Source organism: Leptonychotes weddellii, chromosome 7 (assembly GCF_054177405.1).
Source record: "Leptonychotes weddellii isolate Sample4059 chromosome 7, ASM5417740v2, whole genome shotgun sequence".
NCBI classification, from domain to species: Eukaryota; Metazoa; Chordata; class Mammalia; order Carnivora; family Phocidae; genus Leptonychotes; species Leptonychotes weddellii.
Genome location: NC_138375.1, coordinates 93,318,941 through 93,335,157, shown reverse-complemented (window position 1 = coordinate 93,335,157; position 16,217 = coordinate 93,318,941). Strand labels below are relative to the sequence as shown.

At 41.4% G+C, this 16,217-nt stretch overlaps 1 protein-coding gene across 8 annotated transcripts in view; it reads left to right on the top strand.

The window, feature by feature from the left end:
* Positions 1-15,449, top strand: part of OCLN (occludin) — a 53,488-nt gene extending 38,039 nt beyond the window's left edge. For 7 of the 8 annotated variants that reach the window (XM_081826791.1, XM_081826789.1, XM_081826790.1 and 4 more), the window contains 5 exons: positions 1,915-2,060; positions 9,018-9,233; positions 12,114-12,285; positions 13,311-13,352; positions 14,673-15,449. In XM_081826791.1, coding sequence (XP_081682917.1) covers positions 1,915-2,060; positions 9,018-9,233; positions 12,114-12,285; positions 13,311-13,352; positions 14,673-14,774 — 678 coding nt within the window. In that variant the 3' untranslated portion in view covers positions 14,775-15,449. The remainder of the gene's footprint in view (positions 1-1,914; positions 2,061-9,017; positions 9,234-12,113; positions 12,286-13,310; positions 13,353-14,672) is intronic. The other variant, XM_081826796.1, reaches the window with a different exon arrangement.
* The last annotated feature ends 768 nt before the right edge of the window (positions 15,450-16,217 follow it).

The following is a 16,217-nucleotide window of genomic DNA, read 5'->3' as shown; positions in this document are numbered from 1 at the left end:
GCTGATGCCAAAGACATTATTGCCTATGTTTTCTTCTAGGAGTTGTATGGTTTCAGGTCTCACAGTTGGGTCTTTAGGCCGTTTTGAGTTTATTTTTGTGTATGGTGTAAGAAAGTGATCCAGTTTCATTCTTTGGCATATTGCTGTCCAGTTTTTTTTTTTTTTTTTTTAAAGATTTTATTTATTTGAGAGAGAGAGAATGAGAGACAGCATAAGAGGGAGGAGGGTCAGAGGGAGAAGCAGACTCCCTGCCGAGCAGGGAGCCCGATGCGGGACTCGATCCCAGGACTCCAGGATCATGACCTGAGCCGAAGGCAGTCGCTTAACCAACTGAGCCACCCAGGCGCCCTGCTGTCCAGTTTTTCCAGCCCCATTTGTTGAAGAGATTGTCTTTTCCCGGTTGTATATTCTTGCCTCCTTTGTTGTAGATTGACCATGTTAAGTGTGGGTTTATTTCTGCACGCTCTGTTCGGTTCCATTGATCTATGTGCCTAATTTTTGTGCCAGTGCCATACTGTTTTGAATACTTGAGCTTTTTAGTGTATCTTGCAATCTGGGGTTGTGATACCTCCAGTTTTGTTCTTTCTCAAGATTGTTTTGGCTATTTGGAGTCTGTGCCTTCATACAAATTTCAGTATTATTCTAGTTCTGTGAACAGTTCTGTTGGTATTTTGATAGGGATTGCATTACTTCTGTAGATTGCTTTGGGTAGTATGGACATTAACAATACTGGTTCTTCCAGGCCATGAGCATGAAACATCCTTCCATTTGTGTGTCATCTTCAGTTTCTTTCATCAGTTTTTTATGGTTTCATGTGTCTGTTGGCCATCTGTTTGTCTTCTTTGGGAAAATGTCTATCAGGTCCTCTGCCCATTTTAAATGAGATTATTTGTTTTTTTCTGATACTGAGTTCATGTGTTAAGAACAGAGCCATTGAGAATGTATGTTAAGGGAGAATGAACAAATCTCTTATTAAAGAACTATAGCAGAAGTTAGTTTGAGCTTCTTAATTTCTTCTGTGGTTTTAACATTCCATATTTAGTGTGGATGGGTTAAGAGGAACCAGTGTCTTTTGTCCTTGATTAGTTGTTTTCCAAGTGTGGTGCCCAGACAGCAGCATAAGTATTACCTTAGAACTTGTTAGAAATGAAAATTCTTGGGGCACCTGGGTGGCTCAGTTGGTTAAGCATCGACTCAGGTCGTGATTCCAGGATCCTGGGATTGAGCCCCATGTCAACCTCCCTGCTCAGTGGGGACCCTATTTCTCCCTCTCCCTGTTTCTCTGCCACTCCCTCTCTTTGTGCTCTCTTGTGCTATCAAATAAATAAAATCTTAAAAAAAGGGGGGGGGCGCCTGGGTGGCTCAGTCGTTAAGCGTCTGCCTTTGGCTTAGGTCATGATCCCAGGGTCCTGGGATTGAGCCCCGCATCGGGCTCCCTGCTCCATGGGAAGCCTGCTTCTCCTTCTCCCTCTGCCTGCCGCTTCCCCTGCTTGTTCTCTCTCTTGCTGTCTCTTTCTCTGTCAAATAAATAAAATCTTAAAAAAAAAAGAAATGAAAATTCTTGCCCAAACCCAGAACCAGCCTGGATAAAATGAGATTAGTCCTTGTATATGGGATAGAGCAATGGATAATCATTCTGCCTGGTCACATCAGGATGAGAGTCCGGTAATTGGGATTTTTTTTCCCCTTCTTTGTAATTCTGGACTTGTTAAATTAACAACGGTATCATTTGTGTGTTGGTAGGAATACTGATTTGATTGTTAACACTAACAATAAATAGCAAGGCAGGTTAAAAATATTTAATGAGCCCAGTAAGTATTAGGTAATTTTATATGTGATATTTTTCTTCCATTTCTTTCCCCTTTAAATTACAGGCTCAGTAATCACTGTGTCTCCTTGGGGCTTTTTCTTTAGGTTAAAAATGTGTCTGCAGGCACACAAGACATGCCTCCCCCCCCTTCTGACTATGTGGAGAGAGTGGACAGTCCCATGGCCTACTCTTCCAATGGTAAAGTGAATGACAAGCGGTCGTATCCAGAGTCTTCCTATAAGTCAACACCGTAAGTAGCATCTTCCTCCTTCAGATAGAATGAGTCTTAAAAATGAACATTTGCATATGTTGAAAATCAGTTCCTGTTGTACCATTTGCTTTAAAATAAATAAATTTAACAGTTTCCCAAAGCTAGAGACTGATCTTTTGCATTGTTGATGGAGGCTTGGAAGAGGAGAAGGGTGGGACTGTGAGCTGGTAGGATCTTTTCCCCCTTCTAAGCTGAAAGTGCTTTTTTTCTCTTGCTGGTTTAATGGAGAGAGGGTAAATTGATATTTTTGGCTCTAAAAAAGTGGTTCTCTTCCCTGTTGCTGGTTTTGAAGTTGAGGTAAGAGTGAAGGATGTTACTGATACAAAGCAGAGCTGTCTCTCCTTGCCTGTAACTGCAAGATCTCATTAATGGAAGGGGATGATTGCTGGTTGATCCACTCCCTAGCCACATACATTTTTATTTACCGAGAAGACTTTGTTTGAAATCAGGAATTCTGCTGTGAAACTGATAAAGCCTGTATGTGTATATTTACAAGTAGTGTAAATAACCTCACAGTGAGCTTCTGGCCTAGAGTAGGTGCCATTATGGTTATTGAAATGGTATCCCCATTGTGGTTTTAATTTACCCTAAAGGCTATTTCTAATTCAACCTAATGACTAGTGAGGGAAGGGTATTAGAAATACTGTTATGGACTGGATATAATTTTTGCCTAAGGATGATAAATTACTTTTTTTTAAATTTTTATTTTTTAAAGATTTTATTTATTTATTTGACAGATAGCGAGAGCAGGAACACAAGCAGGGGGACTGGGAGAGGGAGAAGCCGGTTTCCCGCCGAGCAGGGAGCCTGATGTGGGGCTCGATCCCAGGACCCTGAGATCATGACCTGAGCCAAAGGCAGATGCTTAACAACTGAGCCACTCAGGTGCCCCTTCTTCTTCTTTTTTTTTTTTTTTTTTAAGATTCTGTTTTTAAATAATCTCTACACACACCGTGGGGCTGAAACTCAAAACCTTTGAGATCAAGAGTCACATGTTCCAGCAACTGAGCCAGGCAGCCACCCTCTCTTGTTATGTATAATTCTAGAACTCCAAATTCCTTTGTGGACTAAATAATAAAAAATAAACAGTCCCTTTAACTACTTTGATTGTTTTAAGTTAAAGGTGTATCTGCTGGAAAACTTTGTGTTGCTTCAAAGTTTTATTTCCACCTCCCTCCTTCACCCCCCACCCCTCCCATTTAGTGGTCCAATTTATTTATTTATTTTTTAAAGATTTTATTTATTTGACAGATCACAAGTAGGCAGACAGGCAGGCAGAGGGAGAGGGAGAAGCAGGCTCCTTGCTGAGCACAGAGCCCGATGTGGGGCTCCATCCTAGGACCCTGGGATCATGACCTGGGCCGAAGGCAGATACTTAACCATCTGAGCCACCCAGGCATCCCTTAGTGGTCCAATTTAGATAGAAATCCCCCCTGAGTAGTTTGGGCACCTGGAACCCCTTAAGATGACACCAGCAGCTAAGCTAATCATGGAATCAGTTTGAGACAATAGGTTTTATTATTACCCTGGGATGGAATTTGGAAACAGATGGCAGTTTGCCTTACCCTCAATATATATTTTGTTTTGGTCTTCAGAATTGACTTTGTTGTTGGTTTCAGTTGTGAATGATTTGGAGGAAGAGTGTTTTCTCTGTTCTCCTTCTGTTTGGATTTTGACAAAAATCCAAAGCACTTGAGGCTGTTAGGGGCAGAGGTGTACAAAGTAGAGACACAGTCTTAAAGCTATGATTTGCATGACTTCCGTGCATACATAGTAAATATTTATAATGCATCTTGTGACCAGCTGTGCCTCTGAATTAATTATAAAGCCTGAATGGTCACATAGCATTCCACATGCTGTCTCTTTTCATGAAAACCAAGATATTTTCACAAAATCATTTGGAACAATTTAAAAATCTTAGTTATTCTTGAGTAAGCCAGTACATTTGTAATGTAAAATTTAAAAGGGACAGAGTGATAGCTTTTGTCCCCAGCTACCTAGTTCCTATTCCTAGAGGCAGTTAGGGTTACCACTTTCTTTTTTTTTTTAAAGTAGGCTTCACGCCCAGCATGGAGCCAGGTGTGGGGCTTGAATTCACAACCCTGAGATCAAAACCTGAGCTGAGATCAAGAGTCAGACACTTAACCAACTGAGCCACCCAGGCACCCCACCAATTTGTCTTATATAACCTTCCAGAAATTATTTTTAAATAAATATGCTGGCCAAAATGTACATTAGTTATATCTTCCTTTAAAAAAAAATAGCAGGACACCTGGGTGGCTCAGTGGGTTAAGCGGCTGCCTTCGGCTCAGGTCATGATCCTGGAGTCCCTGGGTGGAGTCTGGGCTCCCTGCTCAGCAGGGAGTCTGCTTCTCCCTCTGACCCTACCCCCTCTCATGTGCTCTCTCTCTGTCTCATTCTCTCACTACCAAATAAATAAATAAAATCTTTAAAAAAGAATAGCATATTAAGGGGTACCTGGGTGGCTCAGTCAGTTAAGTGTCTAACTTTGGCTCAGGTCATGATCCTGGGGTACTAGGATCAAGTCCTGTGTTGGGCTCCGTGCTCAGCGGGGAGCCTGCTTCTCCCTCTCCCTCTGCCCCCCACTTGTGCTCCTTCGCTCTCCTCTCTCTCTCTCAAATAAATAAAAATAAATCTTTTTAAAAATACTAGCATATTAAATGCATTATTAGCATATGTCGTGGAGATTGTGCGTATCGGTATACAATGAGTTTACTGATATCTTTTATAGCTGCATAATACTCCACCAGATGGATATACTATAATTTGTTAATCCCATATTGATGCACACTTTTCCCCAGTGTTTTGTTATTATAGATCTCTGCAGCTATAAACTTGTACATGTATCCCTTTTCATGTATGTGAATGTAGCTAGAGGAAAAATACTAAAAGCAGGAGTGCTGAGCTGAAAGAAATTTCCTATTTCATTTTGATACGTATACTCAAATTGTAGTCCCTAGGGGGTGTACCAATTTATATTCCCAGCCTAAGCCCTAGAACTTTTTTGAAGGTCTGGGAAATGCAAATGTGATGCTTAGTTTCAAAATCCAGAAGAAGGGGAGGAGGGGGATGGTGCTAAGGGATGTGATGGGGCATTATCTCCTGATTTGTATGCACTAATGCTGGAAGGAACTTGCAGCCTCTGGGGAATAATAGAAATTTCCAGGTGTTGCCCATGGCAGGGTACTGTGTGCTCTGGAAGATTCAGAGCACATTCACTTGGGTGGGGTAGAGATGCACATTAAGTCATAGGCTGTCTCTCCTCAGGCTTTCATGAAGGTGCTTAGTAGCCCACAAGCGCCTCTCCTTGCTATCATAGTCAACAGACAAGGAATTAGAACGGGAACATTGTGTCTGAGATCCATCGTAAGGATGAGGTACCTCAACACTTAAGATATTTTTTCCCCAAAGCATAACACACATTCAATAGAGTACTAATCTTGAGCATACAGTTTGATGATTTTTCACACGCGTGAACACTGAGGTAACCACCACCACAGCAGCCGAGAGACACATCAAGCACTCCAAAAGGTCCTCGCGTGCCCTTTCTTCATTGATATCCCCATCCCCCGCTCCACAATTTTGATGCCTATAACTACTTATTAGTTGAGTTTATTATTGAAGTTGTCTTATAAAGTGGAGTTATATGGTAATTACAGTTGCATCTGTCACTTTGTGCTCATCATAATGTCTTTTTTTTTTTTTAAAGATTTTATTTATTTATTCATGAGAGATAGAGAGAGAGAGAGAGAGGCAGAGGGAGGAGCAGGGAGCCCGATGCGGGACTCGATCCCAGGACCCTGGAATCATGACCTGAGCCGAAGGCAGACGCTTAACCATCTGAGCCACCCAGGCGCCCCTCATCATAATGTCGTATATCTTAGAATTTCAAGGCAATTAGAATTCATACTGGGTTAGGAGATAGCAGAATTTAATTGAAAATGGTTGCTTCTTCACCTTTTCTAATTAAATTTAGGAGATACCCCCTATTAGGTACATTCCGTTCTATCTTGTCCAAATCCAGGGTGAATTCATCTTTATAAGTCAAGAAAGATGAATGTTGACATGTCACAGAGCTTTCCAGGCAGGTCGACACCCTAGAGTGGCAATGAACCTTTGTATGGTAGCAGTAAAGAGGCTAGTAGGATAATCTGTTAGGACTATATACGAGTTGGCAGCAGCTCTTTCTGCCCACCGGTCCTGTCCCCGTGTTTTAATAAACCACCATTAAAAAAAAAAAAAGAACTATATATGAGTTGTAGGAATTCACTGGTCCGCATTAGACAAGGGATGGTCTCACTTCAGGAATGGCATGAGCCAGGAACTCAGAAGAAAGATATTAGGACTCCTGTTGCTATGTGGGCTTTATTGTCAGTACAGCTTCTATGAAAGCAGGATGGTCCTCCACATTTTCCAGGCTGCATTGACCTTCCAGCACAGGATTTGGAAAATGGAATGTTCTTTCCCAAAGCTGACATATAAAATATATTGAAAGATTCCTGATTGGCCCTTTTTGGATCATTGTCATTCCTAAGGCTAGGGAGATAGGGTTCTCTGATTGACAAGGCTTAGATATGCCCCCCAATAATAGTGACAGTTCTGAAATACCATGTAGGGGCACCTGGGTGGCTCAGTTGGTTAAGCATCTGACTTTGGCTCAGGTCATGATCTCAGGGTCTAGGGATCGAGTCCTGCATCGGACTCTCTGCTTCGTGGGGAGCCTGCTTCTCCCTCCCCCTCTCTGTCTCCTCTGTCTCTCAAATAAATAAATAAATTCTTTGGAAAAAAAATTAAAAATAAAAAAATAAAATACCATGTACATAATAGAATTGTTCTGATAATCAGGACACTGATGTTGATCATGCCTTGTTTCTTTTCCCTCATGGATACTGGATGTCATCAGAAACGAGGGTGAATGTTTTCAATTCAGGAATTCTCTTGAACACCTGCCATGTACACAGTAGTTGGCTAGGTGCCCTGGGAATACCAAGTCCTTGTTCTCATGGAGGTGGCGATCTACCAGGGGCAGAAGACAGGCACAGTAGCTACACTGAGAGTCGAGGGGAGGTAGGAGCACCAAAGGCATGTGAGGGAGGGTGTGTAAAGAAAACATGAATAGAAAAGAAAGAATACACAAGGGTGAACTTCAGGACCTGAAGACTGAGTTGGAACCAGGGAAAGCATACAGCTGGTTGCCTCTTCAGGGTCATGCAGATTATGACTTAATGGAATTTGTATCTAAAAGTAGGTTCAAAGATTATTGACAGTACACATATTCCCTAAGTCTTAAATTTATATACACATGTGAGCATTTTGTGTTTAGGTTTTATGCTGTATCGAGTATGTTACCCTCTAGTGTTTCAAAGTATGTAGTAGAGTGGGAGGTGGAAAACTTCCAAAGTAAAGATTTATTTTTTTTTTAAAGATTTTATTTATTTATTTATGAGAGAGAGGGAGAGAGAGCACAAGCAGGGGGAAGAGGGAGAGGGAGAAGCAGGTTCCCCGCTGAGCAGGGAGCCTGACCAAGTAAAGATTTATAATATCAGTATCTAATATAATTATGGGAGGAGGCCTGTTTTTAATGTTTTAGGTTTTGTTTTTTTTCTAATTTCTTTTGCTGTTTAGCTTCCTTCTTCAATAGCTCCTATGCCCTCAAATACACCTACTGCATTCCCAAAGCGAGAAGCAGAATACCTGGCTATTTTGGCAGAGTGTCTAGGAACTTGTTACTCATTGACTCATGGAGAAAGTCACATTTTCCCTCCTTTAGATGTAGCAATAACAGCACACAAAGCCACGGTAACCTGAATACATTCAGAAAGAGGGCATGAATCCCACTTACCACTGCCAACTATGCACACACATCCCAAAGCTTTAGGCTTCTATAAGACATTAGTAAGTGTGATAGAAATCTGAAGACTTGGACAACAATGAGAAGCAAGCAGTTCTGGATCACCTAGAAAATAGACATAGGTCAAGACATAGACATAGGTCAAGATTATAGTTTCTGTAAATTGAAAGCAATGAGAAAACAAAAACTTCAGACATTTTTAATAGTTGATTTGAATAGCAAGGCTGAGGTTAGAAAGTCGCTGGCGTGTTCTTGGTCTTCCTTTCAGTGCTCTTCTTGCCCATTAGCTCTGCTACTAGGGAGAGTATAGTTCTGCATCGCTGTTACTCACAAGTACTTAACAGTTGCCACAGCTCTTGCTATTTTATTCCACGTTTGGCTTCATTTTCATGCTTGTGGCAGAAACATATGCAGTTAAAGATCTGATGCAATATTATTGCATTAGGAAAATAAGTCTAATGGTAGTCCTTCCATGCCGTTCAGTCTACATGGCTATAGGATTCACGTAGCAGTTGTTTAAATTTTGAGTATTTTAGTTTTCCAAGATTGTATCTTGAAAAGAAAATTGATGCATAGGAGTCTAAAATTAGTATTAAAAATGCTTACCTCTGAGAGTCAGCTTCCGATGGTAGACAGATACATGCATTTCTCTTCAGCACTCCGCATTCCATGAAACTGGAAGAACCTGTAGAAAAGAATCCTGAGTTGTTATTTTCCTGATGGCCTTTTGTGGAGTAAGTCCCTGGCACAGGTCCTGTAAACACCTCTTCCAGATCAGCCTGGGCTTCCCAAAATGCGGTCTTAGGTCCATCTCACTTAGAAGGTCTTACAAACGGGCTCCCCTTACATCGGAACCTTACAGCCACTTGGTGTGTTGCGGAGGGTCTGAGCTGGTGTTCACCTGCACGCAGGAGCCTGGGGATCTGCCTCGTGTCGAGTAGGTGAACTGCTTGCGTGAACGCACGTAGGTGTGGAGGTCTCTTCGTGCGAGCTCTTGCTGCCCTCTGTGCTGACAGGGCGCTCCTGGCCTCGTGATCCCCGAACGCTGACTGCTCTTTTGTCAGGGTGCCCGAAGTGGTGCAGGAGCTGCCGGTGACCTCAGCTGTGGCTGACCTCAGGCAGCCTCACTACAGCAGTGGCAGGAACTTCGAGACGCCTTCCAGAAAGGCCCCCACGAGAGGCAGGGCGGGCAAGGCCAAGCGGCCGGAGCAGGACCACTACGAGACAGACTACACAACTGGTGGCGAGTCGTGCGACGAGCTGGAGGAGGACTGGATCAGGTAGTGGGGGGCCTCGTATGCACGGGATCTGATTGCTAGCCTGGGCCGGTCAGCCTGGGAACTGCTTACCTGCTCCGCTGGGGCGGGGTGGCGCGATTTCATTCTTTGACAGCCAGGACTGGAGATATTTTTTTGTTAGGTTTTTTTTCCCCTGAGTACTCTCTGGTAATAAAGATGGACGGGGAGGGGATATGCTTGGCTGTGACTGTGTCCTAAAAACACGTTGAGCATTGGGCGCCTGGGTGGCTCCGTTGGTTAAGCGACTGCCTTCGGCTCAGGTCATGATCCCAGGGTCCTGGGATCGAGCCCCACATCGGGCTCCCTGCTCTGTGGGAAGCCTGCTTCTCCCTCTCCCACTCCCCCTGCTTGTGTTCCTGCTCTCGCTGTCTCTGTCTCTGTCAAATAAATAAATAAAATCTTTAAAAAAAAAAAAAAAACACGTTGAGCATCTTCCACAGGGTGACCGATGAACTTCACCAATGCTCTTGCACTAGTAGTCACCCAAGAACGGTCTTCCAAACAAATAAAACGCCAGTATAGAGGAACTTCGGTTACTGATTATAAAATTCCCAGACCAGTGCTATGGCTTTCTTTGGCATTCACTTTTAAGGTTTCATGATGAGACCAGAGATTCTTTTAAAAGTTTAATCCAGAGGACTTTGGCAAACAGTTACATAAACAGTTAACAATTCAGTGTTCTGGCCAAGGTTGTGGTTAAGTTCCTGGGTGTTGGTGGTTGAGTTACAGTTCATCCTTAGCAACTATACTCATGTGTGATGTGTAGCCCTTTGATGCCCAGGTATTCTGAGAAATGGGACACAAATCAGAAACATTTGTGGTGTGAATGGTGGTTCATCAAAACATTGCTTCTCAGGGTGTAAGGAGGTGATGAGTGGTATAGTATAGTTTGAAATCTCACTGGGGATTCTCATACCTCACCTTCCCCTCTCTCCACAGGAGTTCTTGGCCAGGGACGCCGGAGTAGCTCAGTAGGTTAAACCTCCAACTCTTGGTTTTGGCTCAGGTCATGAGATCGAGCCACATGTGGGGCTCCCCACTCAGTGGGGAGTCTGCTTTGAGATTCTCTCCCTTTCCCCCTCCCCCACATGCTTACTTGCTCTCTCTCTCTCAAATAAACAGATCTTCAGAAAAAGAAGTTCTTGGCCAAGTTCAGCCATCTAGCTATAAAATACTTTTTTAGGGGCGCCTGGGTGGCTCAGTTGTTGAGTGTCTGCCTTCGGCTCAGGTCATGATCCCAGGGTCCTGGGATCGAGTCCCAAATGGGGCTCCCTGCTCGGCGGGAGGCCTGCTTCTCCCTCTCCCACTCTCCCTGCTTGTGTTCCCCCTCTTGCTGTCTCTCTCTCTGTTAAAAAATAAATTAAAAATCTTTAAAAAAAAAATACTTTTTTAACTTGAATCATGGAAGATTTAAATGAAAACTTTAAAGAAACCTGAATTCTTACTTCTTTCGAGCAAATCATTTAATTTCTCCCCTTTGTAAAAATGAAGATGTTAGGCCAATTTAGATATAAAAATTGAAATTCCATGTTGCTGTGAAGTTCCTTAGTTCTGTGAAACAGTTCGGAGTATTTCCTCAGTGGATTATTAGTTAATAGCATCACAGTGATGCGTAAAGAATATCTAGTATATTGAGAGATACAAGTGATACAGAATTTCAGGGTTATTTTCAGTTTAGTGCATTGCCACGTTATTTGTGCGATGAGCATGTATTTTTGTACATGTACATTAAAGTCTACTTTTATAATCAAAGGACTTAAGCTATTTCTGCTTAGGAAAACAAGATCAATCAGTTGAAAAAACAATCTAAAAACTGTAGTTGGTAGCAGAAAACAACCAGCTGCCGGTCAGCCGCTCTGCTGCTGTAATGATGACAACATACTGTGTTCCAGAATTCCAGTTCTAAGACTTTTTTTTTTTTTAAAGATTTTATTTATTTATTTGACAGAGAGAGACACAGTGAGAGCAGGAACACAAGCAGGGGGAGTAGGAGAGGGAGAAGCAGGCTCCCCACTGAGCAGGGAGCCCGACGTGGGGCTCGATCCCAGGACCCTGGGATCATGACCTGAGCCGAAGGCAGACGCCCAACGACAGCCACCCAGGCGCTCCTCCAGTTCTAAGACTTTAAACATAAATATTCTATTATTATGTGGTGGTGTATATTTAGAATAAATGAGTTCGTATGACTTGAACCTTAAATTTCATAAATGATTTTTAATTCTATTTCTAAAAATTATATAAGCATAGTATTTTATTTTTAAAGCTGTATGTATTTGAGAGAGAGACAGGACATGCACGACCTTGGGGAGGGGTAGAGTGAGAGCGAGAGTGGGAATCTCAAGCTGACTCCCCACGGAGCATGGAGCTGATGCAGGGCTTGATCCCAGGACCCTGAGGTCATGACCTGAGCAGAAACCAAGAGTCAGCCACTCAACTGACTGAGCCACCCAGGCACTGCCCCCCACCCCCGCATAGTATTTTTAAAAGCATAAGCAGTGATGTATAATGTATAATCATTTTTTTTTTTTTGAGAGAGAGAGAGAGAGCGAACAGTGGGGCGGGGCAGAGGGAATGGGAGAGAATCTTAAGCAGCCGCCATGTTGAGCCTGGCGCCTGAAGAGGCTAGATCTCATGACCCCAAGATCATGACCTAAGCCAAAATCAGGAGTCGGATGCCCCAGGCACCCCTAACGTATAATCTTAAGAGAACTTATTTGCATCCCACCTTCCTCTTTCCATAAGCAACAAAAGAAAACAGGAGATTGTCGTTCTTCACATCCCACCAGCTTCATTATCTTTGATGAAGAAACACTGAATTTTATGTCTGCTAGAGTCATAAGTAGTCATTTTCTCAATTTTTAGGGAATATCCACCTATCACTTCAGATCAACAAAGACAACTCTACAAGAGAAATTTTGACACTGGCCTGCAGGAATACAAGAGCTTACAAGCAGAACTTGATGAGGTCAATAAAGAACTCTCTCGTCTGGATAAAGAATTGGATGACTATAGAGAAGAAAGTGAAGAGTACATGGTAAATTCAAACCTGATAATCATATATTATATATGATGTTATTCTAATCTATGAAGATCTAGTATCCTTTCTGTTAATGCTGATTCAGATTTTGCTAGCAATTCTCAAATTGATTTCATTGAAAAATAACTGAAATCCAGTCTTGGATGAAAGTCTTTCCAAATAATTGAAGAGTGTACTAATATAGTTAAGAAGTACAAAACAATAGGCTATATACATATATCCCTTCCTATTTAAAAAAACAAACTATTACTTTTTCTATTTATAAACACAGTTCATTCTTTCTGTAAAATACTAACATTACAGAATCGGGTACAGAAAAATAAACTGCCTTAAATTCTATCACCTGGTTGTCACCAAGGTGTAACAGTTGTTAAAATATCCCCTTCATGCAAAAGTGCACCTAGACACACAACATCTTTGATAAGAGGTTATCTTATGTTTTATGACAGTATCGACTCATGGATATCTATTTTATACTTCGGGTTATAATCCAATACTAATTTATGGCTCAAATTATTTTATATATGTATAATATGTAATATGTTAACTTACATATTTAATAATATATATCACAAATACATATATTACTGTGTGTATATGTAAATATATTTATCATATAAATATACATATGCATATACATATATATTTAAGTTAGTTACTAGGGAGCTCAGACCAGTTTCATAATGGGCTGTAACCAGATGAGAGCTATGCTTCACAGAAGATCTCTAGTGTCAGCAAGGCACATGGACCAGCATGGGGACAGATGAGAGGCAGCAAAACAGATAGTTACCTGTCTGTGTGAATGGAACGTGAGGAATAAGTCCTAGATTTCTCTTTACTGGCTTCCTTCAGGCCCTTTTGCTGACTGTAATAGTTGTACGAACCTAAAAACTTCATTATTTTAATTTCCTATATTTTTGGTGGTGTTGTAAGTTTTAGCTCCAAAATAGAACATCAAGAATGTTATTTTTGAGAGAGAAAATGTCCCACTAAACATATTCTATTGTGTTTCTCATTAATAGGCTGCTGCTGATGAGTACAATAGACTGAAGCAAGTTAAGGGAGTAAGTATCCCAGATTGTAAGATTCTTTCAGGAAGAAGTTTTCTATTATGTGTTTTTTTTTTAAAGATTTTATTTATTTATTTGAGAGAGAGAATGAGAGAGAGAGCATGAAAGGGGGGAGGGTCAAAGGGAGAAGCCGACTCCCTCCTGAGCAGGGAGCCCAATGCAGGGCTTGATCCTGGGACTCCGGGATCATGACCTGAGCCGAAGGCAGATGCTTAACCAACTGAGCCACCCAGGCACCCCTTGTTGTAGAGATTTCTTAAAAAATTTAAAAAAAATTTAAAAAAGTAAAGAAAAAGAGTATATAGTAAAATTCCTCATTTACCCATTTCTTCTTTCCCAAGTCAACCAATATCACCAGTTTTTGTTTTACTGATTTTTTTTTAAAGGTTTTATTTTGAGGGGGTGCCTGGGTGGCTCAGTTGGTTAAGTGTCTCCCTTCAGCTCAGGTCATGATCCCGGGGTCCTGGGATTGAGTCCCACGTTGGGCTCCTTGCTCACAGGGAGCCAGCTTCTCCCTCTGCCTCTGTTTGTTGCTCACCCTGCTTGTTCTCTCTCTCTCTCTGTCTCTCTCTCTCTCTCTGTCAAGATGGTTAAGTGTCTGCCTTTGGCTCAGGTCATGATCTCTAGGTCCTGGGATTGAGCCCTGTGTCAGCAGGGAACCTGCTTCCCCCTCTGCCTCTCCCCCTGCTTGTGCATTCTCTCTCTCTCTCAAATAAATCTTAAAAAAAAAAAAAGATTTTATTTTTAAGTTGTCTCTTCACTCAGCGTGTTGCTTGAACCCACAGTCCAAGAGTCACATGCTCTACCAACTGAGCTGGCCAAGCACCCCTGTTTACTGATTTTTTAGATGATGTGTTAGCAAAAGGCCAGTAAGTGTTTTGGGTCACTTTACAAACCACTAGAAATTAGTGTATGCTTTGTAAAACTCAGGTCAGAAGGTATGATTGAGCAAAAAGAATCAGCTGCCTATATGATCAGAGAAACTGCCAGATGCCTGTATCATCACCCCCAACAATTTTTTTTTTAAAGATTTTATTTATTAAGATAAATATTTGAGAGAGAAAGAATGAGAGACAGCATGAGAGGGAGGAGGATCAGAGGGAGAAGCAGACTCCCTGCCGAGCAGGGAGCCCAATGTGGGGCTTGATCCCAGGACCCTGGGATCATGACCTGAGCCAAAGGCAGATACTTAACCGACTGAGCCACCCAGGTGCCCCTTTTCTACGTTTTTTTTTACCTCTGCTTTCCTAGCAGCTAACACAACTTGTTTTTATTTTGTTAAATTTACCTGGTTTATTTTTTTTTCCTTTTTAGTCTGCAGATTACAAAAATAAGAGGAATTATTGCAAACAGTTGAAGAGCAAATTGTCACACATCAAGAAGATGGTCGGAGATTATGATAGACAGAAAACATAGAAGGTCTGCCACACGGTTTGAGAGATTAAGAAGTATTTGACATCTCTGCAATGTTGTCAAGAGGCAAAATGACTTTGGATTTTAACCCAGGAGGCCAAATCTTTGTGATCATTACAAAGTTTTGGTAGCTTTAATTCATCAGTATTGAAGCATTTTATAAATAGCTTTTGATAATCAACTGGGCTGAACACTCCAATTAAGGGTTCTGTGCTTTAAAATTCATCTATTGTATTAAGGACTGACTGACTACAGGTTGAGGTTTTTAAACCTTGAAGGAACGTCCCACGGTGACCTGTGCTGTGAACTTGCACAGTCTTTTCTTAAAACGTAAGTGAGCTCATTGGTTCCCATAGGTGATCTCGTCCATTCCTCCCAGAACTCTGCCTTCAGAACTGTTATTTATAACCAGTCCTTCTCAGGTAAGGAAACTTGGTCCCTGCAGTGAAGTCTCTGAAGGGAAAGTGCCTGTTTCCTGGCTTGCAGTTTTTGTTCAGTCTGTTTTGTGACTTGAGTTCATGAATAAAGTCCCTGGCCTTTTGTATGTTAGCTAACTATGGCTAGTGCATTCTACCAACCTCCCTATTGATTTTTTTTTCTGTGTATCGTGGTGTTAAAAGAGCTTTTTATTGTTTTATGAAATTATCCAGAGAATAAAGATCATGTAAAAATAACAAATTGTGAAACTTAAAGATTGTAAATATATATTTACCTTTTAAGAATCAAAATTTAAACCTCCTAGTTAGAATTCTGTTGTGTATTCTAAAATACTTTGTAATCTTTTATGGTTTACATGCATTGTTTTGTTTTCTTTTTTTTAAACTAGGCTTTTTCATTATATCAGAGTATCTGATGATGTTGCTAATTCAGTTGTGACTTGAATTGTATCTTAAACAATGTTCAAGTTCTGTATATACTTTCTAAGGTATTAAGCCTGGTGTTGTCTTTCTTTCATATAGTTGTTTGACATCATTAGTGCTATTAAGTTTGGAGTTTCATCTGTTAATGTTTTAAACTATTTTGGGTGCTGTGCTGATTACTAAATTTCCCAGTCTTTTGGCTATCAGAAGGCTGATTTGTCTGGAAACAGAGGGCAATCCCACAAAACATCAAATTATTTCAGATGGTGCCCTCGGTTCATCACTTTTTGTAACTTAAATTTTTATTAGTAAATGAAATTAGCTGATAGTGGGCATATAGCTAGCCCAGTTGATTGTGATTATCCCCTTAGTTTAGAACTATTTTTGTGGGGCGCCTGAGTGGCTCAGTTGGTTAAGCGACTGCCTTCAGCTCAGGTCATGATCCTGGAGTCCCGGGATCGAGTCCCGCATCGGGCTCCCTGCTCAGCAGGAAGTCTGCTTCTCCCTCTGACGCTCCCCCATCTCATGCTCTCTCTGTCTCTATCTCATTCTCTCTCTCAAATAAATAAATAAAATCTTTAAAAAA